Here is a 27,920-nt window from a genome sequence, read left to right on the forward strand (position 1 = left end):
TTCAAGAATATCTGATTTAAGGTACAAATAAGACTGAAATTTTGATCATGTTTTATAATGTTTTGGATGAGTGTTAGGAAAGTATCATGATGATGTTTAACCTTCATTGCAAAGGAGACCATGACATCAAGGAAGTGATGCCATAACAAGAGCATGAATTGGATTTGTGTGAGGTGGCACTGTACTAAGTCACCAACCTCACTTTGCCCTCCAGAGCCATCTGGGTCAGATATGAATCAGAATGACTGGAGATGGTGAGATGGTCCTGGGTGAGAAACAATCAGAGTTTAGTGACCTGCTCAAGTGTGAGGCAGAATTTGAACTCCTGTCTTGACTCCCAAGGCCAGTGCTCTAGCCACTGCTCCATCTAACTGCCACTGAGAGTGTCATTTTTACTAACAAAAACAACTTCATATCTGCAGGATTTGATTCTTCAGATTTTATCTTGGAAAGCTTAATGGCTTTTAATATTTTCTTTTAAGTTCTAAATTTAATTGATTCATTTCAGCTGCATGTTGATGTTGCTCAAATTGTGGTTCTTAGATATTGAACCTTTCATGGGAAGAAAATGATTTTAAATTCCAAAGTAAGACAACTGTTCTTTAGAACATTTAGAGAGGAAAGGAAGTCTTCTCCCTTTTGTCCAAAACTGAGCACTGAATGCTCAGATTAAAAATCTGAAAGAAATTTCACACTGATAATGTAGCAGAAATTCAGAGACTTGTAAATGTAGCAGAAATTCAGAGACTTGTATCAGGGCTTTTCTGGTTGCCAGTGTCTCCTGGAACATTGGTCCATATTTTAACCGTGTTTTTATTCTCTTATATAGCTGTATTCATCTATAATTCAGCAGTTAAAGCAAAAATTATTTACTCTTAATGCTTAATCTACTCCACAGTTCTTTAGTTTAATTTTTATCTCGAATTGTTTAATTATTAGTGTTTTTGATCTGTAATTTTTTGCAGAAATAATAAATTTTTGTTTGATTATTTTACAGGTTGTATTGGTAAGATGGAATGAACCATTCCAGAAATTGGCTACCTGTGATTCAGATGGAGGAATATTTGTGTGGATTCAGTATGAAGGCAGGTGGTCTGTAGAACTAGTGAATGATCGAGGGGCACAGGTGAGTGAGAAAGTCTCATAGATAAGACAATGTTGAAAAAAACCCCCAAGTATTCTTGAACATATTTATTAGCATTTTCTGTTTATTTTGTCATCATGATTACACTTAGAGAAAGTCATTTTACTTTTAACTGTATTGTTTGCATGAAAAAGCTCCTAAGTTTTTATATTTAATTAAAATGAAATCATTTTTACCTGAGTTATGAGTGCCCAGAAAAACCTAAATTTATTATCACATCCCTTTATGGATTCTTCTTAAAGTATTTTCCTTTTGTGGCATCCTTTATATTAATGCTGTCGGCTTTAAGATCTTCTCCTTTATAGCTTATTCTTTGATCAAATATTTATAACACACTCTTCAATAAGAGTTTTTATAAATTTGGATTCTTGTCATTCTTTTCCAACTTTACAGTCCATATTGCTATAACTTTACAAACATGCTCCTAAAAATCACTACTCTCTATACAATTAATTGCACAATAGAAACCATAAGGCCTATGGGGCAATACACTAAAAAAAACTGCAGCATTGACACATTTAAAAAAGATAGGAAAGAACCTTAAAAAATGGAAGCAGTTTTATTCATGTTTAATGGTTTATTCTGCAATAAATAGTGGCAATTTCTACAGCTTTAGGTTGTTTTTCAGTCTGGACAACAAAAATCAAGTCACTGAGGATTGATCTCATTGTGCCCCAGTTTGTAGAGTCAAGGGAGCATGTTATTATGGGGGATGGGGGGGAGACAATGCAGTCCTCCTGCTCCTTTTGCAACAAAAAATATACAGTAAATATGGCACTTTACCTTAAAAAAGACATGATTTGCTTGTGGAAGTAGATGTGTGTGTAATGTGTTGCAACTTGTAAGTTTATTATGAAATGGTGTAGTTTTCTAGGTTCTCTTGATAAAATCACACATAAACAAGACAAAAGTCATATTATCCTCAAATCATTGCCTAATATATCAATTATATTGAGATAAAGTTGCATTTTCAAAATAAACATTATAGCAGAACTGAGGGTATTTATCTTCATCTATATAAAGGATAATCCATAAGGACATAACTGAGTGATGCTGCTTTGGAGATTCTTCTTATTTACCAATACATATCTTCCTTTAATGTGACTGTTATACTGATCCTTATCTAACATTGGTTAAGAGCACAAGCAAGCCTGTGGGACAGTTCCCATTCTGTAACACTAGCAAGAGTATGACATTATATCCAGTATCCTATATTGAAAGTGTTTAGTGAGGAATATCCTTTATTATATCATTATATTTTAATTAGTTAAGTTGCTCTTTATCTTAACTTCCAAAGCAGTGCTATACAAAGTATATTCCACAGCCTCAGCAGGTTTTATGTCATGTCCCCAAAGGGATCCAAATACAGAGAAATGGACTGAAATTCCATTGAAATCCCAGTAACTAATTGCAGGTATTATGTGTGACAAAAGTAGACATTTTGCACATTTATCTCCCAACAATATTCCTTCCTCCATATTTTTCAGTGTTTGTGCTAGGCCTGAACATCTTTTTTGTAACAGGTGTGGATCTTTCTCGATGAATATAACTCATCTGTGATCTGGGCATCTATACAGATGTCATTTGGAATATTTTACCCTCTTAATCTTAACTGCACCCTTTTGTAGTTACAGATCTTGTAGACTGCAGAATGTGTTAAAAGATTGAAAACATCGGAAAGGATCAGTTTGTGAAGATCTTTAAAAAAAAAAAATCTATCTTTTACTATGGTATTATGAGCAAGACTAAAGACTCATTAAGGAAAATCTACTTTATTAACATTTTAGTAACTCTATTTAAGCATTAATTGACTCTCCATGTTAGTAATTTCATAACTTTTCATCAGAATTTGTTGTTTTAGGCATTTTTTATTTTTTATAGAAATATTTCCCATTGCTGTACAGATTTTTAATCTCTCTTTTTTAATGTGTATCTTAAGGTCAGTGATTTCACATGGAGTCATGATGGAACTCAAGCTCTTATTTCATATCGAGATGGATTTGTGTTGGTTGGTTCTGTCAGTGGACAAAGACATTGGTCATCAGAGATTAATTTGGAAAGTCAGATCACCTGTGGCATTTGGACTCCAGATGACCAACAGGTAAAATTTTTTTAAAAAAATGCATGTGTACAGGGGCGGCTAGGTGGCGTGGTGGATAGAGTACTGGCCCTGGAGTCAGGAGTATCTGAGTTCAAATCTGGCCTCAGACACTTAATAATTACCTAGCTGTATGGCCTTGGGCAAGCCACTTAACCCCATTTGCCTTGCAAAAACATTAAAAAAAAAACCTAAAAAACATGCATGTGTACAAAAAAGATCATTCATGAAAACTTATTTGCCAAGTTTAGTGGAATCAACAGTATATTTTATTTACTATTATTAAAATTTCGTAACCAGACATCTAATAGATTTTACAATGAGTGAACCGAAGATGACAATTGTAATTACCCTGAATTGGGGGAGTTTCTTCATGATTTATTGAATAATTTTGATCAGGTCATTTTTTAGCAGTGCAATTCAAATATTTCCAAAAGTATTCTGGGAGAAATTGGTGCCATCAATCAAGATTGAGAGCTCTTGTGGAAGTGACTAGCCCTGAAGTAGAAATAACTCAGGATTTCTATTTCTTGAACCTGCAAAGTTCACAGATTAAAACTTTTTTTTACTGAAGAGACAATAAACTGCTTGTAAGTACTTGAGGGCAGGGTCCAGGTGAAGTGCCTGAGGGAGAGGGAAAGGAAAGCTGACTGGGCTGAGATTCCAGTGAGTCTGTGCCATGGAGCAGAGACCTTAAGCTTGCAGACAGGTTGAACAAAGTTTTAGGCAAGACTGCCTGAGGGTAAAGGAGAAAGGAATAAGGGCCATGTAGTTCTAGTTTAAAAAGAGAAAGTGGCTATCCTACCAAGAAGAGGAAAGAAGGAAGAAGAGGCCTGATCTCACAGAAGCCCCTATGTATTTCCTTAGTGGGTTGGACAAGGGTGATGCCTAGGGAGTGGTTTATCACCTGACTCAGGTACTCTCCAATATGCATGCCACAGCAGTGGCCCTCCAAGGAGTGGCCAAGATAGTATCCATTGCACATGGGTGAGGGTCTGTACACTAGTCTTTCCTGTGCCAAAGGGTGTGACCTTGGCAACATAAGTCCAACTATAAGTCATTTGCTGTGTCCTGTATCAAAAAGACAAAAAACCCCCCCCTAAAAAATAAATGTTCTAGAATTTCTTTAGTTATATGTTTTTGACATAGGTAGCAAAAGAGCATCAACACATTTGGAACTGAAATACTTCTGTACCTAGCATACCTAAGGAATTGAAAATGATCATGAATAACAGCTGAACAGAACTGAGTAAATAAATCAATGCTAGAGGTGACACAGTTTATCATAAATGAGAAGATAGTGACAAAAAAGATCAGTATTATACAAAAAAGCTGATCAAGAAAATAGCAGAAATTACCAATTCATAACTTTTTAATCTTTATTAAATCTTTAGGCAAATGATACATTAGAATATGTGCTGTTTGATTAAAAGAATATAACAATGAAACAGGCATGCTTTCTTTTTCTATAATAAATCAAATCTTTGTAGTCAGATTACTAAGTGCTCAACTGGGTTTGTGTAGGTTGGTCACATCTCATCTACTTCTGTGCGTCACGTGTGACTCTGGTTGATCTATTTGGATAATTTAGTTACAGAGAACCAGCCTTACTTATTTCTTGTGTGTCTTTGCTTTATTTCTTATGGCATCAGAAAGGAGCCCTTAGATTCTCTTTTTTATTTTCCATCCCCTCTGCCCATCTTTTTAGTCATTTTCTTCTTCTGCTCATTTTATAGCTGAGGAAACTGAGGCATACAGGGTTAATTAAGTAACTTGTCATGGGTCACATAACTATTAACACATTTGAACTCAGTTCTTCCTGAATCCAGATCCTACTCTTGTTCTGGTGTAGATGGCTGTACTAAAAAGAATGCTTTATTTCCTTTGTAATAATTTAAACATCCTCTTTTCTCTGAGCAAACTCTCACTTGAAGCACTTCCTTTTCATTTATTAATCTAATCTCCCATTGTTAATGTCCCATTAGCTTGGGGAAGGAAAAAATTGTAGGTTGAGCCACCTGCCTATCTTATAATACTAATGAGGTCTGATGCACTTTTAAGTGAATAAACTGTGCTTTAAACTATGTCTCATGTGCTGGCTTATTCTGTGGTAATAGTCAAGACTCAAAGGAAATTTGCATAACAATGATTAAAACTAGTCTTAGCAGAACCTTTTCATTCATGTTTTGTTTGCCTACTTCTGTTTTTATCCTAAATGCCTTTGGGATGATACTTCATAGTTGAATCTCTAGGACTATAGATTTAGAGCTAAAGGGACTCCATTTTTAGATAAGGAAGCTGCCACTTAGAAAAATAAAGCTTAAAAGTAGTTATAATGTGAGGTAATGCAAAGAAATTTCAAGTGTTAAAAGTAAAAACAAAGCTAAAACACAAAACAAGGACTTTTAAAATAGGACATTTCTATTTTGTAACCCATGTTTTTCTTTGCTTTTCCCCTAAAATTTAGCCTTATGCTGGACTTCACTTATTCCTAGTTCTTTCTTTTTTCTTTAGTCCAGTTGTACATTAGGGTTTTTTAGATTACCAAATACCAAATCACTTGGGAGGAAATTAGTAACTGGTTTATTTCTAAAATACTAAAAAGGGAAATTATTTCCTTATTTATCTCTGTGGTAAAATTAATCTGAGAAGATTTTGAATAGATGTTTAAGTAATGCTTTGAAAAATATGATATACAGTTTCCCAAAAGACAAAGGTAATTTAAAAAATCTCTTATTTAATGAGTAATTGGGGATTAAGTCTTCATTTTTTCATAGATCCTACAAATGGTTACAAAGAGGTTACAAATGAGATAATCATACACATTTAACACATTTTGTGTCCTTGCAAGATTTTTTTAAATGAGTTTATAATATAAAAAGGTAGTTTTTTCAAGCCCTCTCTTTTCACTTGGCAATTGTATTTTTATACTCTTAGTATTTGTGACAATTGATTTATATAGTTGAACTTTAATATCAAAATAATATGATAGATATCAGCATCACTTATGCTGTGCACTTCCTATTTTTCTTTGTCAGATATTTGTTTAAATAGTTCAGAATTGAGTTATATCAATTGTAACATCTTTTTCTCCTTACCATTAATACTAGCTATTTAAGCTTTTTTGCTAATTCCCATCTAGAACATCATAGTTCCTTTGATTTCAGGCCTTCCATCTCCTGCTAAGCTCTCCATTTGAAGGAACAAGAATGGTAGCCTTCAGAGGGAATTCTGGGAAGATAGCAGAGTAGGTCAGAAACTTCCAGGCTCTCCAGATTCCTTTACAAGTCAAAAAAAAAAACAACTAAAGGTGAAAAATCAAACAAAAGTTGCAGGAGAGCAGTGTTTCTTCTGGGACAACTGGAGAACATCTGAAGAAAGATCTGAGTGAGGTTCTGCTGGCTGAGAGAAATGTCATCCCTCCAGGCTAGCTCCTGAAACAGCAGGAGGCAGGGTGGAGGGGCAGCTGGGGTGGGAGGTAGCCTCTGCCTCAGCCACAGGAATTTTCATCTCCTGGACAATGTGGGGGGTTGGACATCTGCTTATGGGAAGAGAGAGAACCTTTGCTGATAAGAGGTGCCAGGCCTAGCTGTGAAGGTGAGACCAGTTCTGTGCAGGAGGGAACCAACCAGCACATTCCTGGCAAGTACAGAGGCAAGTGCAAAGAACTGAGCTTTTGTCTGGTCCTTGACCAGAGGGGAGAACTGAAGATTATAGCCACTGGAAGATTCTCACAGAGTAAGATCATTTTGAGCAGAGTGTGCCAAAGGGCCCCAGCAGTGACTTGAAGGGGAAAGGAGTGCAAAGGTTGGACCAGGACAAAGCTTCTGAAAGTCAGAGACACCATCCCCTACCTTGTAGAACTGGAGCTGAAAAAAAAGAAAGAGTTGCTAAAAATATATTTAAAAATGAGGAGAAAGAACCCAACCATTGATAGTTACTATGGCCATAGAGAAGACTGGGGTTTTCTTCAGAGGAAGATGCTGAAAAAAAAAAAATCTCTCCTTCTCCAAAGAGTAATTTCAAATAGCTCTCTTCTCAAAAAGAATGTAGAGGAACTCAAAATAAGATTTTTTAAAAATCAGAGAAAGGGTAGCTAGGTGATCCTGCTCTAGAGTAAGGAGGACCTGAGTTCAAATCCAGTCTTAGACACTTGACACTTCCTAACTGTGTGACTGTGAACAAATTGCTTGACCCCATTGCCTCACCCAAAGGAAAAAATTAAATAAGAGAAATTGAGGAAAAACTGAAAAAAGTGAACCAACTGAAAAAGGAAATCCAGAATCTTAAGGAAGCAAAGGATTCTTTGAAAAGTAGAATGAAGCAAGGGGAAGTCAATGAAATTAAAGATAAAGAAATATTAATACAAATATAAAGAGTGGAAAAAATAGAAGGTAAAACACTTCACAAGAAAAGCAACAGACTTGGAGAACAGGTCAAGAAGGAAGAAAAATAATTAAAAAAAGAATCTTGATAAAATACAAGAGATAAAGAAAATTTTCCTAAAGTGTTAGAACAAAGGGGAAAGTAGAAATAGAAAAAATATCTGACAATGAAAATCTGTAAGCAAGCAAGTAGGAAAAATTCCAAAACCCTCAAGTAAAGAAGAAAATATTAAGAGCAAAAAAGAAAAAATCAATTTAAATATTGCAGAACCACAATTAGAATTACTAAAGACCCAGTAGCAACTCCTTTAAAAGACCATAGTTCTGGGAACACAATATATTAACGAGCAAAAGAACATACTCTGCAAAGTTAAGCATAATCCTGAAAAAAACTAAATGAACAAGAGTTTGTTGCAAAAAGACCTGAACTGGGGGCGGCTAGATGGCGTAGTGGATAGAGCACTGGCCTTGGAGTCAGGAGTACCTGAGTTCAAATCCGGCCTCAGACACTTAATAATTACCTAGCTGTGTGGCCTTGGGCAAGCCACTTAACCTCATTGTCTTGAAAAATCTAAAAAAAAAAAAAAAGACCTGAACTTCATATAAAATCTAATATACAAGGAATAAGAGAAATATAAGGTAGACATCAAAGACTAATTATGAGGGACTCAGTAAGGATACTCATATACATGTATATGTGTGGAGAGAGAGAGAGAGAGAGAGAGAGAGAGAGAGAGAGAGAGAGAGAGAGAGAGAGAGAATAATGTCCAAGATTGTTGGGTAATTTGAAGGAAAGAGTAGAACTGCATGGGATGGGATTCTTAAAATTAAAATGGTCTAGGAAAAGAGTTGCCATCTTATATGAATGAGGTGTGAGAAGAATTGATACCAAAGAATTAAATGGGGAAGGAGAGCTATAGTTCTGAAAACCTACTCTCATTAGAACTGGGTTAAAGAGGGAACTATACATAGCCATATTTGTCTATATATGTAAGGCTATAAAACCCTTCTACATTCAGAAAGAAGAATTGGGGATAGGGAGGGTAATGATAATAATAAGGGTATGTAGAGGGAGGGATTCCTTGAAGGGCAGTTGATTAAGAAATAAGAAGAGAATAGAGGAGTGGGGAAGATTTCATGCTTTCAGTAAATTTTATAAAAATGAGAGATACACACACCAAACAAACATTTATATTATATATTTATGTGTATGTGTACATGGCTGTGTGTATATATGGGCACATATTTATGAGTATATATGTCTATGTATGTTAATCTATGCTTAATTCTTGGGGGGGGAGGTAGGAAAACAAAAATAGTAGAACAGCATAGAACAGAAGAAAATCTGTAAGCGAGCAAAGAAAAGATGGACAGTTTTGAACACAATGTTTAATATTAATAATCATATAGACTTTCTTGAAACCAAAATTTGTTCTTTTGTATTTTGCTTTGTACTTGACAATTTTATTTTTTGTAAAATAAGAAAAAATAGATTAAAAAAAGAATGGTGTCCTTTACTCAGTGATGAATGCTGGCACTAGTCAAATCCTTCTCCCAGTGACTCTGAACTCCTCTAGACCATTATCCAAATTCTACTCTACACCCCCGATTACCTGATTGCTTTCCACCTCCAAAGTTTCATACGAACCCCATCCAGTGCTTCTACTTTGCTCTCTAGAATGCCTGTTCCATAGACATGAACATTCTTTTATCTTAAATCTAATTAATTCTTCTTCCACTTCTCCCTGACTACTCTTTCCAGTACTGGCTATACCTTCACTCATTCTCTTTGATTTACTGGTTGAAACAAAGGAGTTGGACGACTTCTTGCTCCCCATTACCACTTCTAGGTTTCCCCTTTCCTCCATAACTCAGTAGCCTCTCTTCCTTCGAAGTTCATACTGTTCATATCTACCTCCCAACTTAAATCTTAGTAACTATTGTCTACAGACCCCCAATGATTCTGATACCTGGCTTACAATTTTTCTCTTTTTCCCAACTTCTGCCTTTATAATGAGGGACCTGGATATGTATATTGATTCTCCCACAAATACCCTAAACCTATCACCTACTATGGCTATCCTTTGATCCTATTTCAGTCTTACACAAAGATGATCATCATATCTTTGCTTTGCTATTACCCAGTTTTGAAATTCCCTTAATTGATCATAGTTTCCCTCTGTCTTTGCTTCTATAATCCTATTCTTCATCCTTACCATGACCTCCAGTAACTTGAACTTTCATTTCTTTCCCAAGCCATCTACCCAGCACTAGCCATTCCCTCCTCTTGAAGCCTTCTTCTCATATTTCTCATATTTCCAATTATGCCAAACCAAACCTCAGTCTTGGATCCAGTATTTGTCACCTACACATACTGCTGAATGTTGGTGGAGAAAATGGAACAACCCATCTAACTGGGACCATTACACATTTATGCTACATAACCTTAGAGGGAACCAAGGGGACTAGTGATAGAAACTCTGCCTCAAAAAAAAATGAAAGAGGATAATTCTAGTATTTAAAAGATAATGCACAGATCAAAAGAAAGTTCCAAAAAGACAAGATATTTTTGAAAAGATATTTAATATATTATTACTTTTAAAAAGGAAGTTATACATAATATTTGCATTTTCATATACATTCAGCTTTTTCTGTTCTATTTTGCATGGGGAAATGTTTGGTTTTTTTTTTTTTTTACTGTTTTTATGTGCAGAATAAGAAAAAGGGAAACTATGGGCTGCTAATTAAAACTAAATAAATTATAAAATCAGTTTGTCAAAGGCATGTCCAAGGAGGCATGGCTTTATGATAAAAATTAAACACGTTTAAAGTTGTTATATTCAAATAGGGAGGCGACAGATGATTCATTCTTGGAATTTTCAGTTCTACAGGGAAGTTACAGAAGGAGTTTAATACAGAAGGCTTAATTTTAGTTTTGTTATACTTTGATGCTCTTAAGAAAAAAGAAAGCAAAGAAAAGAAATGTATATATCAAAGGAGAAAAGAGAAGAAAAGGTGAAGAGTTACTTCTTATCATGCATTTAAAGTCCTCACAGAGAATGCTGTACAATCAAGGAAGAGATAATGGGAGTGAGTAAAACTGGTTCAAGGAGGACAGGATAAACACACAATGCAGTGGGTTGAGTGCAGGAATATAAAAGGAGAGAGAGAAAAATAAGAAGGTAGGTAGAGTGAGGGAAATGTTAAGTCTTAAATGGAAAAGCTTTTCCACCTGGTTGAACAGGGGCTTAAAAAGAAAGAATTGATTAAGAACCTGTGAATGGGGATCTGAGATGAGAAGACAAGTCAAGGGAATGTAATTTTGCCCATTGTATCAAACATAAAACACTAGTGTTGAATGCACTTCTCTCTTGGTACCACCTTCTTTGTAAAGAAAGGATTGAATATGGGAATTTGTTTTACTTGATTGTACATGTTTATCATGGATTTTTTTTCTCAATGGAGGAGGAAAATGGAAGAGAGAGGAAAAAATATAATTGAAGGGAAATACATATTTAACAACCATAACATTTAATTTAATGAACTTATAGGGAGCAGATTAGCTTAAATGTAGCTTGACTTTTGGTATCCAATTAATCAATCCAATAATAATGAGTCAACAATAAATCAGTCCTTAATGGGAAATTTGTATTGTAAACATTTTCATCAAAAAGAACAGATCAGTAAATTGGGCATGCAACAGAAAACTAGAAAACAATTTTAAATTAAATAATAATAATAATAATAAATACTAAAATAAAATTTCTGAAAATTGACAAGATTGTTAAATTTGGAAGTTAAAAAAATCCATTGAATAGGAAAAATGAAACAAAAAACACAAGCTATTACCTAATTTGATTAAGAAAATAAAAGAAGAAAGTATCAAAAATTGGAAATAATTCACACCAAATAAAGATGAAGTCAAAGAAATTATTAGACTTTTATAATGAGAAATGATTTAACAAATTCATAATAGTGTTATTGACATGTAATTATAATGAACTTAACATCTTGGTGATTTCATTAGTTTCCAGTGATTTAATCTGATTTTTGCAAATGACTCTTGGATTGATCAATTGGGATATATATATATATATATATATATATAATTTTTTTCCTCCTTAAATCCACATTATCAACTGCAAATTCTACATTGCTACATATATGCCATCTAGGTAACTTAGTCCATATATACAAAGCAAAAATCATCTTCCTCCATATAGCCCCCTACACTTGCTTCTTGGTAAGGTCCTCCTTTATATTGAGTATATAGCTTTCCTTCCACCTACCCAGATCCATGCTTGTCTAATTCTTCAAACCCTGTTAAAATAATATCATCTCCATGGTGTCTCACTTCTCTAATTTGCTCTCCACTTAACACAGCCACCAACCTGATTCATCTCTTGTACTTTTAAATTGCTTCCTATTTGGTTTCCACTTAGCTGCCAGTTTGCTGTTCCTAAAGCTCAATTTTGACCAATACACTTTGCTTTTTTCCTTTAAATTGTGTCTCAACTCCGAGTCACAATACAAACTTATTTGTTGGCATTTAAAGCCCTTCACAAATTTACAATAACCTACCTTCTCCTTCTTGTACTTATATTCCAGCCAAACTGACTTTTCTGTCATTGATTATACATGATGTTCCATTCTCCTCTACCAGTCTTCCTTCCCTCAGTTGTTGTCATGGGTTGTTATGGCTACAATCCTTTTGGTCCCTTGAACTCTGTAGCAGGCACAGCTCACATTGCCTCCTATGACGAGTCCAACCTGTTCTACCCCATTGCTAGTGCTCTTCTTTCTAGGAGTCATATTACTTTTTCTACATGAAGAGTTTGCATTGACTTAATTGTATATATGTTATCTCCCTTAAGAAAATGTCAATTTTTTTTTTTTTTTTTTTAGTTTTTGCAAGGCAATGGGGTTAAGTGGCTTGCCCAAGGCCACACAGCTAGGGAATTATTAAGTGTCTGAGACCGGATTTGAACTCAGGTACCCTGACTCCAGGGCTGGTGCTCTATCCACTGTGCCTCCTAGCCACCCCGAAATGTCAACTTCTTGAGGGCAGGGACTATTTCATTTTTATCTTGACTACATTCCCAGATTTTTTAGCTCAATACCTAGCACATAGTAGATCCTGAATAAAGGCTTGTTGAATGAATGCATGCTGAGGGGATAAAAGTTCTCTCAGGCAGCTGATTCTACATTTTTGTTTATTTTTAATTGTTATCATGATAAGTATTCAAAGACATATATCATTTCTGTCCTCCACCCACCACAAAGTTAAATAAATAGTATCATCTGGGATATCTCAAGTTAGGTTACCACTCTCAACTTCTTTCCCAAATTATAACTAAATCCAATACCTTCAGGTGGTCTGCTAAATAGAATAAAACTTGCCCCTTGCCTCATTTTGGACACTTTATACAGTCTAAAACTTTTTTGAGATACCATCTTACATTGTTGTCTCTCTGCATGCCTCCCCATTTTTATTTGTGAAACTCAATTTTTAGACTAAGTGTAAGGCAGATTTGTTGTTGGTTTATACACTTAGAAAAATTAAATGCAAAAATATATTAAATAATTTCTTTCTAAAAATTAGGAAATTAGAAAATATGAGAAATGATTGGAGAGCTAATATCAGATAAGAGCAAACAGAAGAAAAATTCACCTGAAATAAAGAGAAATATATTTAGAATCTTTTTTAATATTTTGATTCTTATACTTAACATGTAGTTTAATCTTTAAAATGTTGTTTTGAAATTCCTGCATGCTAGTGCATTTGTTTATGATTCTCAGTTACTTGCTGCTTTCTATCTTATAAATAAATGCATCAATGGATGAAAAAGCATTTATTAAATGCTTACTATGTGCCAAACACTGAAAGAGCTGGGGACATAATTGCAAAAACTAGTCAGTACCTCTCCTTGGTCAGCTCACATTGATAGAATAAGACAGTCAGAGAAGGAATAGGTGTGTCCAATCTACAGATTGATGTTGGCACACTTCCATTTGTTATGTTCATGGTGGTGTGGTTTGCATTGTATTCATGGATATTGAATTCTGAGGGGTTTTGAGGTAGAGTTTGGTCCAGAAAAGCTAAAAGATTGGATACCTCCAGGCCTAGGTAGACTGTGGGATAGTAACTAACATTATGACAGTTTATGCTTCATTTCTGAAGGCAATGGTAGTATTGATATTATTTTCTGTAGTTACTATGCCAATACTAACTCCTTTTGAAAGTTTTAAAATGTTATATTCAAAACAGCCAAGAAAGAACGTGGTACAGATCTTTTGTAAATACAAGAAAGGAATGAAATCTCAGTGATTTATTACTTTCAACCCAAAATAGTTAAAACTATCTTTATGGGAAATATACAATACGATGCTTGTATTCATATGTATGTGAATAGGATTCATGCAAATTACTAGTTAAAAAACCAATTTGGGGAAGAAAAGTTGGAAAGAACCTCAACCTTGATCACAAGGTTTGGGTCCCTTCTGTGACTTTTTTTTTAACAAGTGTAATCTCTCCTTAAGTAATAAAAGAATTCATTATCTCAAAAGATATTTTGTTCCTTTTTAAAAAATTGCTCTTATATATTTATCTGAAGTCAATCAATCTTCCCAGAAGTCTCCTAAAATTGAACCATCCACATACAGTCTTTCCTCTGAAATTTATTCTATTTGTATAGTTGGTTCATAGTTGTTTGCTCATCTCTAACATTAGATTGAGAGCCTCTTTGAGAGGAGGGACTAATTTTAGACTTTTTGTATCCCTAGCATGTAAGCAAAAGTGCCTAGAAACTTGTAAAAATTTGATAAATGCTTGCTTGACTTGATTTCTTTAACTTCATTCTCTCATTCCAGTTGGAACAAAAAGTAAGTTTAACGAACCTCTTAAATTTGTTAGCTCTCCACTATTTAGATACCTATCTTGCACCTTTTGACTTATTAAGCAAAATTCTATTAATCAAGGGAAAGGTTGGAACTAATCCTAAAAATTAAGTGATAAGGAAGGAATAAATACGAATTTACTTTTTACCCCACTTAGTTGTTATACAAATTTTGAAGTTTTTTTAGGTTTTGTTTTTTTGGGCTTTAAGCTTCTTCTACAGTATTCCTTAAGGGAGGAAGCAAATTCCTTGACAAAAGTATAAACAATTAACATTTCTCTCTCCTTTCCATTCACACATGCACACATAAGCACACATATAGGATGCAAAGTGTTAATGAACATAGAATACAAGTCATCTTTGAAGACCAAAATTATAAAGTTGAAATTGTAAAGTTTTCTTTAAGCATTGTGGGGACTAGATTATTTATAGGTCATAATGAAATTATGAACATACAGATTGCAGATTGTTAGGAAAATTAAATGCAAAAATATCTTAAATACTTTCTGAAAATTAGGAAATGAGAAAATAAATGATTTTCATAGCACATGGTTTGCCATTAATTACATCTTTTAAGTATATATATATATATATATATATATATATATGTATGTATATGTATATGTATATACACACACATTCATAGGCAATCTTTTTTAATCCAAATCCACAGTTGTTCAAAATAGATTTATCTTGATGAATATGATTCCAGTGTGGGAAAGATACAAACATATTCAAAAACACCTTTACTTGAATGCTAATATTTGGTCAGATAACAAAACATAAACAGAGCTTCACCAACTTCTAATGCAGTTTTCTGGAAATGGACACTGTTGTTCTGTCAGGGCACCTGTACCCAGTGTTTAGTCCTAGGTGAGGAGGAAGTGAAGTGTATACTGTCTTAACCCATTTGTGTTATTAAATAATAAGTAAATAAAACATTCACTGTCATGTTAGTACTACAGCTTGATATCTGTCATTTAGAAGAGTTCAAATCATTGGGGAACTTTTCCTTTGGGAAGATTTTTTTAATATTAATTTTTTTCCAATTATATGTAAAGATAGGTTTTTTTTTGGGGGGGTGCAAGGCAAATGGGGTTAAGTGGCTTGCCCAAGGCCACACATAAAGATAGTTTTTAACATTCATTTTTCTCCCTCTCTGTTCCCCTTCCCATGACAGCGAGTAATCTGCCACAAGTTCTATTTCATATAAAATCATGTTTAACATATTTCTATGTTAGAAGTAGAACAAAAGAGAAAAACATGAGAGAAAAATAAAATAATTTTTTAAAAAATGAAAATATTCTTTGATCTGCATTCGGACTCCATAGTTTTTTCTCTGGTGTGGATGGCATTTTCTATCACAGTTCTTTTAGAATTGTTTTTCTTTAGTGGACTTCTGATAAGAACTACGTCTAACTTATCTGATCATCACATAATGTTGAGGTTAATGTGTACAGTGTTCTGGTTCTGCTCACTTTATTCAGCATCAGTTCATGCGAGTCTTTTCCAGGTTTTTCTGAAATCTACCTGCTCAGGATTTTTTACATCACATTCATATACCATGATTTGTTCAGCCATTCCTCAGTTCATAGGCATTCCCTCAATTTCTAATTCTAGCCACTACAACTATTATCTTTTGCCCTTTGTTATGATCTCTTTGAGATATAGACATAGTAGTAGTACTTATGGATCAAAGGTAGTTGGATAACCCTTTGGGCATAGTACCAAATAGCTCTCCAGAATGGTTAGATTAGTACTCATCAGTGTCCCAGTTTGCCTACATCCTCCCCAAAATGGATCATTTTCCTTATTTTGTCATATTGCCTAATCTGATAAATATGAGGGTAAAGTTCAGCATTGTTTTAATTTGCATTTCTCTATTCAATAATGATTTAGAACATTTTTTCATATGACTATTAATAGTTTTAAATTTTTCATCCGAAAACTGCCTGTTCTTATCCTTTGACCATTTATCAATTGAAGACTGTCTTGAATTATAAATTTGACTCAGTTCTCTATATATTTTAGAAATTAGATCTTTGTGAGAAACTAGCTGTAAAAATTGTTTCCTGGTTTTCTTTGTTCCTTCTAATTTTGTTTTATTGGAGTTTTTTTGTGCAAAACTTTTTAAATTTAATGTAAACAAAATGATTCATTTTGCATTTTATTCTTTGATCATAAACTACTCCCCTCTCTATAGATCTGACAGATAAACTATTCCTTGTTCTCCTAATTGGCTTATGGCGTTCACCCTTTATGTCTAAATCATGTACCCATTTTAGCCTTATCTTGATATAGGGTATAATATGTTGGTCTATGCTTAGTTTCTGCCATACTGTTTTTCAGTTTTTCCAGAAGTTTATGTTATAAAGAATGAGTTCTTAGCCTATTGGTTACTATGTCATTTACTACTGTACCTTATCCATTCCACTGATCTAACACTCTATTTCTTTTTTAAAAATCAAAACATTTATTTTAGTTTATTATACCAAAAAAGTCTCCATTCATAAAATAATAGAATAAATCACTGAAAGAAGACACATTATTTTTAAAAAATAGACCTTTGAAATAATAAAAACTATTTTACTGTGTTCTTAGATAGTCTACATGAATGTGATTAGGGAGATATTTCAATGCATAAATATTGTGATATAGAATTTCAACTTAGAGATCTTATGTTTAAACTCAAACACCCCTGATAGCGTTTACTAATTTTTTATTTAATTTAAAAGTTTAAGGTAACTAGAAAAACATGTCAATCATACAAAATATAATGCCTGCACATATATGTGATCCCTGCTGTTGGCAAGTGTGAGGCTCATGAATTGTTTGATCTTGGGAATTCTTACCTAGGTAGGGATGGGAATTACTTGAGGGAAAATTGGTCCAGATTAGAAATTAAGCAGGTCTGTTCCAATCACTAGGGGGATTGACATCATGAGTAACCACTTCATTTCCAGCCTGAGTGTCAAAGACCCAGTTACACTCCAACCTCACAAATTAGGACTTCCAGAATTGTTTAGCCAAAAGTTTAATCAGTAGTTTGCTGATGACCTTTTAAACTGAAACATTCTAATTTGAAAAAATTTATGGGTAACATAAAGTATACTTTAGACAAACAACCCTTATCCATACCTGTACTTGAAACATTAGAAAGCAGTAGAAAGTCTTCTTAATATATGCTTTTTTTTTGCTTCATTATTTTATTTTATTTTATTTTTTGAAGTTACAAAAAGGTCAATTTATTATTTTTAAAATATTTAATATTTATTCTCATTTTGTACAAATAATGTTTTTTATACATTAATAAAATATTCTTGTTTAAGAGTAAATAAAATACCCCCTCCCCCCCAAAAATATAGACTCACTTGAGCAATAAAGTAAAGGGGAGAGAAAAAAATTAAAATTAATAAATAATAGTAGTATTTGTAGGTATGGCCAGGTGGCGCAATGGACAGAGCACCAGCCCTGGAGCCAGGAGCACCTGTGAGTCCATATCTGGCCCCATACACCCAACAATCACCCAGCCGTGTGAAATGCAAGCCACCCCAACCCCACTGCCCTGCAAAAACCAAAAAAAAGAAAAAGAAAAAGAAAAAGAAAGACCCAAAATAAAATAAAATAGTAATAATTGTAGGGGTGGTTGGGTGGCAGACTGGCCACACTGGCCCTTGAGCCTGGAACACCCAGGTCCAAATCCGGCCTCAGACACCCAATAGTCACTCTGCTATGTGACCCCAGGCAGGCCACTCAGCCCCATTTGCCCTGCACCTCCCAAAAATAATAATAATAAAAAATGTGCTTCAGTCTGTGTTCAAACACCACCAACTCTGTTGCAGGTGGTTCACATTCTTTATGATAAGTACATCACAAAAGTCACTTCCATATTTTTCCACCATTGCCATTGCTGATCGCAACTCCCTCCTTTGGTATTTCTCCACTACCATGTACTATATTTTCTCTCTCCTTTCATTCTGACTCTGCTGTAGGGTTGCTGAGTGGCACAGCAGACAGATGCCTGGTCCTGGGGCCAAGAGGCCCTGAGCCCCCTTACCATCCCTTAGGCCCAGTGTCCACCTGGCCCTATGGTCCTGGACAGGCCACCCAATCCCAGCCCCTTGCAAGAAGTAAAAAAGAAAATGTGTTATATCTGACCACTCTCCCCCCATGGTCCATGCTCTCCTCCATTACTCACATCCCCCCTCTTCCCCCTGTCCCCCCCTTCCTTCTTACTCCAGATGTCTATACCTCATTGAGTATATATGCTGTTTCCTCTCCTAGCCACCTCTGATGAGAGTGAAGATTCCCTCATTCCCCCTTGTCTTCCCCCTTCCATATCATTGCAACAGCTCATTGTAATAGAGAAAAATCTTATTATATGAAATATCTTGGCCTATGCCCCCTCTTCTTTTTCTTTCTCCCATTACATTTCCCTTTTTTCTATTGACTCCATTTTTACACCATATTTTATCTTCAAATTCAGCTTTCTCCTGTGCTTCAACTATAAAAGCTCCTTCTACCTTCTCTATTAACTGAGAAGGTTCATATGAGTATTATCAGTGTCATTTTTCTATGCAGGAATACATGCAGTTCATCCTCATTAAGTCCCTCATATTTTCCCCTTCTCCTCCAATCTCTATGCTTCACCTGAGTCCTGTATCTGAAGATCAAACCTTCTGTTCAGCTCTGGCCATTCCAACAGGAACATTTGAAATTCCCCTGGTTCATTGAAAGTCCATCTTTTTCCCTGGAAGAGGACATTCATTTTTGCTGGGTAGTTGATTCTCGGTTGCATTCCAAGCTCTTTTGCCTTCCGGTATATTATATTCCAAGCCCTACGAGATTTTAATGTAGTTGCTGCAAAGTCCTGTGTGATCCTGACTGCAGCTCCATGATATTTGAATTGTGTCCTTCTGGCTGCTTGTAATATTTTCTCTTTGACTTGGGAGTTCTGGAACTTGGCTATAATATTCCTGGGGGTTTTTTTTTTTTCCTTTTGGATCTCTTTCTCAGGGAAATTGGTGGATTCTCTCCATTTCTATTTTGCCTTCTGCTTCTGTGATTTCAGGGCAATTTTCTTGTAATAATACTTTGAAAATGATGTCAAGGCTCTTTTCCTGGTCATTACTTTCAGGTATTCCAATAATTTTAAAATTATCTTTCCTAAATCTGTTTTCTATATCAGTTGTTTTTTCAATGAGATGTTTCACATTTTCTTCTAATTTTTCATTTTTTTGGTTTTGAAGTATTGATTCCTGATTTCTTATAAATTCATCAATCTCCTTGAGTTCTATTCTTTGTCTGAAGTATTTGTTTTCCTCAGAGAGCTTTCTTATCTCTTTTTCCATCTGGCCAATTTTGCTTTTTAAAGCATTCTTCTCCTCAATAACTTTTTGAACTGTTTTATCCATTTGACCTAAGCTGGTTTTTAGCATGCTATTTTCTTCAGCATTTTTTTGGATTTCCTTGACTAGGCTGCTGACTTCATTTTCATGTTTTTCCTGCATCTCTCTCATTTCTTTTCCCAATTTTTCTTCTAACTCCCTCATTTGATTTTCAAAGTCTTTTTTGAGCTCTGTCATAGCCTGAGCCTAATTTGTTTTTTCTTGGAGTCTTTAGATGCAGGAGCTTGTGTTTCCTCATCTTCAGACTGAGTATATTGATCCTTCTTGGGATCATAGTTAATATATTTCTCAATGGTCTTCCTCTTTTTTCTCTGCTTGCTCATTTTCCCAGCCTAAGCCTGTTTTTGGGGTCCTTCCTGAGCTTTTGGCGCACTCCCACAAGGGTCTCAGTGTGTGAAGCTTTGTCCTCCCTCCTGGTCTGTGAATGACCATATGTGTCCCCCTCTGCCATGGGGCTGAGGTGGGGGTGGCCCTGCTGTTCTATGGGGGGCCTATACTTCGATCAGGGTCTGAATGTGGTCAGAGCCCCAGAGTCCTGTTCCAGGGACAGAGGACAGAGCTCTGCAGTCTCTCTCTCTCTCTCTCTCTCTCTCTTCATTCCCCTCCCTCAGCTCAATGGGCTCATGCCCTGGGGGCTCCAGCTTACTAGCTCCACCTGCTTCTGTTTCCTGGATCTGGGCTGCCTTGGCCACACTGCTAGCTGTGTGCCCTGAGGGCTGGGCTTCACTTGCTCGCTCTGGCAGAGGTTCCCCGCTGTTCCCCCACTTTGTGCCTGGTGCTCCTCAGGGTGCAACTCAGGAGACTCCCTGCTGCTGGGGGCTGGGGCTCCCAGCGCCCTCAGGCTGCCTCTGGGAGGCTGAAGTTCTTTTGCTCTGGTGGGCCACCCCTCTGCAGGCTGCCCCTCCGACCCCGGGGAGCAGAGCCTTTCTGCTCTTTTCCAGGTTGCCTTGAATAGGAGAACTGCCTCACTGGGTCCCTCTGTGGGTTCTGTCTCTCGAAAAAGTTAGAGTCCTTAATTTTGAAGAATTATGAGAGAGCGCCTAAGACACAATCCATTCTTGTCACCATCTTGGCTCTACCCTCTCTTCATTATTTTAAAAAAGCAAAGGTCCATGACTTGGCACAACTCATTCTAATAAGTACTACTTCATCTCCCCTTTTCCATTCATCATTTTTCCATTCCATACATCTATCTCTTCTATTTCATATTTATTCTTGAATCTTTTAATAATGTAGTTTTTAGCATTTTAAAGCCCCACTTTAGACATTTCCTTGGCAAAACTAATCAATTATAAATCTCAGTCCAGTCTGGCACATATACATTTTTTTATAAATAATGGTGTTTAATACTACTGATAAACTATTACTATTCTATATCCTCTCTACTTTTATATTTTGTGACCTAAAAAAAAATACTATTTTTTGACCATCATTCAGCCTAACTTTGCCATATGCCAATTATTTTTTGCAAGGTTACTTTTGCAAGAGTGAAATTATGAAATTATGACTTTCTCTCCATAGCATCTATTTACCCTCTACTTATTCTTGCTCCTATTTTAGAATAGTGATCTACTATCTTCAAAACCTTAGTTAACAGGGCGGCTAGGTGATGCAGTAGATAGAGCACCAGCCCTGGAGTCAGGAGTACCTGAGTTCAAATCCGTCTTCAGACACTTAATAATTACCTAGCTGTGTGGCCTTGGGCAAACCACTTAACCCCATATGCCTTGCAAAAAAAACCAAACTAAAAAAAAACCCTAATTAAGGTTTACCTTTCACCTTTTCTAATTCCAAATGGCCAAGAAAAAATTGTTTACTTTATCATAAAAGCTTATTTTGCTATATTATTCTCATAATTTTGGTCATCAGTGTCATGACCATAATTCTATAGCACCTAAGAAAGAAGAGATTTTAAGAGGAAAAAATGAGTAGTGTAAATCAATAAGAACCTCTCTGAATATAGGGAAATGAGAAAACAAATATGTGTAAGGAACCACAGGGAGCAGTTTGAAAAGATTGGAAGAATAGATTGGATATAAGAAGCAGTATTGTGGTACTGTCCTTGATTTGAGCACCTCTACTTTTAAGAGAATCACTTTGGCAACCATATGAATATGAAGGATGTGCTTTTGGAGATAATATTAAGAGATAGGAGTGGTGAGGGGGGACAGAGATCAATTAGGAGTCTTTTGCATTTGTTAAAATGAGAGGCATAGCTTAGTTAAGAAAGAAAGTGAGATCTTGCAAAGAGTATACTGTGGAGATAGAAATGCAATGTTTTGTTTACTTTCCAATTATTTGAATGAAGTTAAGGAGAATTTGGGGTGGCTAGGTGGTGCAGTGGATAAAGCATCAGCCCTGAAGTCAGGAGTACCTGGGTTCAAATCCGACCTCAGACACTTAATAATTACCTAGCTGTGTGGCCTTGGGCAAGCCACTTAACCCCATTTGCCTTGCCAAAAACCTAAAAAAAAAAAAGTTAAGAAGAATTTGCAGAGTTGGAGCTAATGCTGATGTTGTGAAGCTATGAGAATTAAGGATATTATAACGGAATTAAGGATATTGAAAAAATAACAATATAACAATAGAGAAATTTAGAAGGGCATTGAATCTGTTGGGAAAAATATTGAATTTAATTTTGGATACATTGTATTCAAGATTCTTATAGTTCATCCTGTTTGAAGTATTTAATAAGCAGTTGGAGAGTCACAATTTCAGGAGAAAGAATTGATTTGTTAATTTAGTGTGTCTTTTTATAGATTGTTTTCATCAGCTCTTGATATTTTTCAAAATTTCCCTTCTTGACATTCAGGAAAATTCTGAAATTTAGGTGTATAATTGTTTTTTTGGGGGGGGGGATTTTGGTTTATTTGTTTTTATATATCTGTCTTGGTTGCTCTATATTTTACACAATGCACATTATACCCATCTAATCTTGATACCTTACACCTGGATATTAAATTAAGTTATTCATCAAGAAGTCATTTTAAAAATAGTTTAAAGACTGTGAGTTTATTTCATTGTGATCTCAGAGGAGTGTGAGTACAGTTTGAAAAAGTGATAACCTAGAAGCAATTTGGCAATTTGTTGTTTAGTTTTAAGATTTCAAGAAACCCAGGGGCGGCTAGGTGGTATAATGGATAGAGCACTGGCCCTGGAGTCAGGAGTACCTGAGTTCAAATCCAGCCTCAGACAATAATTACCTAGCTGTGTGGCCTTGGGCAAACCACTTAACCCCATTGCCTTGCAAAAACTAAAAAAAAAAAAGCCAGGGAAAAAATTACTACTTGTTCACAATTTAGCACCAATATTTCTAATTAAATTCTGTTGCAGCTAGAATAAAATAAACATTTGAGAATTTTCAGTAATATCTATTTTGATAATGGGAATTTACCACAACAGTTTTTCAAACTGTTTATTAGGCATGTATAATTAGAGACTGAAAATTTGAGGTTTTTGTAGTTCTATTTTTTAAGTGGTGATATTTGTGCTCTTAAAATTGTAGTACATAAAAATATCATGGAGTTAAAAAAATTGAATTGGAGAAGACTTTGGTTCCTGAAAAATTTAACTGATATTCACTTATATTGAGCATTGATGATAATATAAAATAAATTTGAAGATATAGTGGAAGTCACTCAACTCACATAAAGTCACTCAACTGAACATAAAGAGGTACTGAGTGATTTATTAGGGAATTTTTACTCATTGAAGAGCAAGCACATTATTTTGTCTCTCAGGAATTTAAAAGGGATGATGGAGCAGAAAGTGCTTAAAATAATTGTATAAAATCAGTAGTTGCAAAAGTTGAAGTAAGAATTTTGAGAAAGGATTACTCATAGAGTATGATCAAAAATTCTGATTTAAAGAAAGGAAGGTATAAAATGAAAGGAAACAAATTATTAGAAAACATTAGGTAAGACTCTAGAGGGGTTGAAAATGAGAATTGGTGAGAAGAGGAAAGTAGTAATGATAATGAATACTATAAAAGAAATGAAATGGAGGAGAATCAAAAGTGGAGACCTAGGAGAATAAGAGGAAGGTTTAGAAACGTAGTTGATCAGTGAATATTACTTGAATAGAATAACAGATAAAGTTGGGAACCTGTTCTTTATATCTGTGTGTGTATCTGAACTGGGATTCCTCCATAACAGTTTTTTAGTCAGCCAACCTGGAATAAATTCTCTCCATATGTAATCTATTATGTTTTTGAATGGTTCTAATTGTTGGGAAATGTTTCCTTAAACCCAAGATCCCTTATTTTATCCATTGCTCCAATTCTTCTAACCTGGTAGCCCTTCAAATACTTGAACATAGCATATATTTCTTCCCTAGATCTTCTTTTCTCCAGCTTGACCACCTCCTGTGCCTTCCAGTATGTAATCAGCATTATTCAAAGTACTCTCTATAGTTAACACCGCCCTGAAGGAGCACAGGAGATTCTAGTTGGAGAAGCAAGATTAATGTACATAAAACAGCAAGACATTGAATGTGGTTTATAATTGCTTAAAAAGTGAAATAGACTGAAATGAGATTTAGTTAACAGTAGGCAGTTTCTATTTTGTCATCCAGTCAACTTTTATTAAGTGTCTTCTATGTACCAGGTAGTGCTAAGTCTTGGGTTTACAAAGAGACAAAAGGAAATTTCTGACTTTGAGGAGATCACAGTCTAATGGGGAGAGAATAAACAAGCAAATATAAACTACATACCAAATAAGCAGGAAATAATTAAGAGATGAAAGGTATTAGAATGTAGAGGGTTGGGAAAACCTTCCCTTAGAAGACAGGATTAGATTGGGTAAAATTTTATTGATATCTCAAAAAGTAAGCATTTCTTAAGCACATATGTACAAATAAGCTATATATAGAGAAAGGAGTTAAATGGGATTGATAAAGACTTTCTCCTTCATGAAAAGCAATTTTGCTAAGTTTGGAATGGCTCACAAGTTGCAAGTAGCAATTCCTAAAAAAATAAAATTGCTCAGGCCCTCCATCTTATGCTACTTTCTTTCCTACCACTCACACACAGACACACACTTCTTGCAATGACAAAATAAGATTAATGGAATACTAATAACATTAATTGTGACACAGAAGTTGAACCATTGTTTAATCAGTTGTCATAAATAGAGGACTTATTTGACTTATTTGCCAAGTAAGGGAAGATGGCGACTAGGCAATATTAGAATATATAAATTTATTTGGAAAGTCATATGCAAAAAAGATTTTGCGCAGGAGCAACTAGTTTATGGGAGACTTGGTTCAAAACCCAAGAAAGCAGTCACCCCAAGGCTATATTAAGGTGAAACAATTAAAAATGAAGAAGAGGAAAGGGAAAAAAAACCTGGAAATTTTTTTTCTTAATTTTAAAAATATTCACAAGGAATAGTGGAGCCACCACATTTAGATTCAGATAGCTCAGTGCTGTATATGTTTATGACAAAAATGGGAATGGCATTGGATAAGAAAAGCAGATGGTCTTATTCCACATCCACATAGAGGAACTCATATTTGAGAAATTTTGAGGATGTTGAAAGGAATCTGAAGGAGAGGAACATACCAGAGAGGATGGGAAAGAAGTTTTAGACCCATAGTTTTACTTTCCTATCTATGAATTTTTTATAAAGAATACTTTACAAGGGCAGAGCCAAGATGACAACAGGAGAAGAGCCTCTCTTAGGTACTCTCTCTAATATTTCAAAACTTATAGGACAGCTAGGTGGCACAGTGGATAAAGCACTGGCCCTGGAGTCAGCAGTACCTGTGTTCAAATCCAGTCTCAGACACTTAATAATTACCTAGCTGTGTGGCCTTGGGCAAGCCACTTAACCCCATTTGCCTTGCAAAAAAAAAAAAAAAACTAAAAAAACCCACCACCTTATAAAATAGGGACTCTAAATTTTTGAGAGACAGAACCCACAGAGGAATCCAGTGAGGCAATTCTCAAGCCCAGGGTAACCTGGAAATAAGCGGAAAGGCTCTGCTCCACGGGGTTAGAGGGGTGGCCCATCTGAGTGAAGGAACTTCAGCCTTCTGGAGGCAGCCCCAGGTCACCTGGGACCCCTGGCTCATGGCAGGGGTGGGGGACCCTCTGCCAGAGCTAGCTTGTGAAGCCTGGCCCTCAGGGCACCCAGCCAGCAGCAGGGCCCCACAGCAGCCCAGATGCAGGAAATGGGAGCAGGCAGAGCCAGTAAGCAGGAGCCCCCAGGCAACTGAGCCTTGAGTGTTCAGCACACCTAAGGGGAGTGGAGAGAGATTTCCCAGGACTCTGGGGCTCTGACCACATTCAGATCCTGATCACAGTCTAGGCCTCCCATGGGGGGCATCAGCCCTGTGGCAGAGGGTCATTCATAAACCAGGAGGGAAGACAGAGCCTCACACATGGAGATCCTTGTGGGATTGTGTGTCCCAGTAATGCTCAAAAGCTCAGGAAGCACTCTCCAAAGCCAGGCGCAGGCTGGAGAAATAAGCAAACAGAGAAAAAAGCGGAACACCATTGAGAAATTGTCTATGATCCCAAGAAAGATCAAAATACTCAATCTGAAGATGAGGAAATACAGACTCCTGCATCTAAAGACTCCAAGAAAAACGGAAGTTGGGTTCAGGCTTTGACAGAGCTCAGAAAAGATTTTGAAACTCAAGTGAGGGAGATGGAAGAAAAATTGGGCAAAGAAACGAGAGAGATGTAGAAAAAAACATGAAAAAGAAGTCAGCAGCTTAGTCGAGGAGAGCCAAAAGAATGCTGAAGAAAATAACATGTTAAAAACCAGCATAGATCAACAGTTCAAAAAGTTATTGAGGAGAAGAATGCTTTAAAAAGCAGAATTGGCCAGATGGGAAAAGAGAAGAAAGCTCTCTGAGAAAAACAAATCCTTCAGAAATAGAATGGAACGAAAGGAAGCTGCTGACTTCTTTTTCATGTTTCATTCAAGACACAATACTTCAAAACCAAAAGAATGAAAAATTAGAAGAAATTGTGAAACATCTCATTGAAAAAACAACTGATCTGGAAAACAGATTCAGGAAAGTAATTTAAACATTATTGGGATACCTGAAAGTCATGATAAGGAAAAGAACCTTGACATCATTTTCAAAGAATTCCTACAGGAAAATTGCCCAGATATTCTAGAAGCAGAGGGCAAAATAGAAATTGAGAGAATCCACCAATCTCCACCAGAAAGAGATCCCCCCCCAAAAAAAAACCCAACCTCCAGGAATATTATAGCCAAGTTCCAGAACTCCCAAGTCAAAGAAAAAAATATTACAAGCAGCCAGAAGGACACAATTCAGATATCAGGGAGCTGCAGTCAGGATCACACCGGATTTAGCCTCAACTACTTAGGGCTCGGAATATAATATATTGTAAAAATGGAGTCAGTAGCTAAAAGGGAAATGTAATGGGAGTAAGAGAAAGGAGAGGTGGAATAGGCTAAGATATTTCCTATAAGATGTTTTTTTATTACAATGAGCTATTGCAATGCTATGGAAGGGGGGAAGGCGAGGGGCAATGAGGTAACCTTCACTCTCATCAGAGGTGGCTCGGAGAGGAAACAGCATATATACTCAATGGGGTATAGAAATTTAGAATAAGAAGGAGAGAAGGGGGGCAGGGGAAAGGGGGATGTGAGTGATGGAGGAGAGGATGGACCATGGGGGAAAGTGGCCAGATATGACACATTTTCTTTTTTTGCTTCTTGAAAAGGGCTGGGATTGGATGACCTCTCCGGGACCACAGGGCTGGATGGTTGCTGGGCCTTAGGGGTGGTATGTGGGCTCGGGGCCTCTTGGCTCCAGAGCTGGTGATCAGTCTGCTGCATCACTCATCTACTCTACAGCACATTTAAAAAGAGGGACAGAGTGAAAGGAGAGAGAAAATATAGTGTATGGTATTGGGGAAATATGAATGGAGGGAGTTGCGATCAGCAATGACAATGGTGGAAAAATATGGAAGTAGCTTTTGTGGTGGACTTCTCCTAAAGAATGTGATCC

General features: G+C 35.9%; 1 protein-coding gene across 7 annotated transcripts in view; it reads left to right on the forward strand.

The window, feature by feature from the left end:
- Nucleotides 1–27,920, forward strand: part of TULP4 (TUB like protein 4) — a 228,634-nt gene that overhangs the window by 151,114 nt on the left and 49,600 nt on the right. For 6 of the 7 annotated variants that reach the window (XM_074187931.1, XM_074187933.1, XM_074187932.1 and 3 more), the window contains 2 exons: nt 998–1,126; nt 3,084–3,245. In XM_074187931.1, coding sequence (XP_074044032.1) covers nt 998–1,126; nt 3,084–3,245 — 291 coding nt within the window. Of the gene's footprint in view, nt 1–997; nt 1,127–3,083; nt 3,246–27,920 lie in introns of those variants that run through there. The other variant, XM_074187936.1, reaches the window with a different exon arrangement.

This window comes from Macrotis lagotis, chromosome 5, assembly GCF_037893015.1.
Source record: "Macrotis lagotis isolate mMagLag1 chromosome 5, bilby.v1.9.chrom.fasta, whole genome shotgun sequence".
NCBI lineage: Eukaryota > Metazoa > Chordata > Mammalia > Peramelemorphia > Peramelidae > Macrotis > Macrotis lagotis.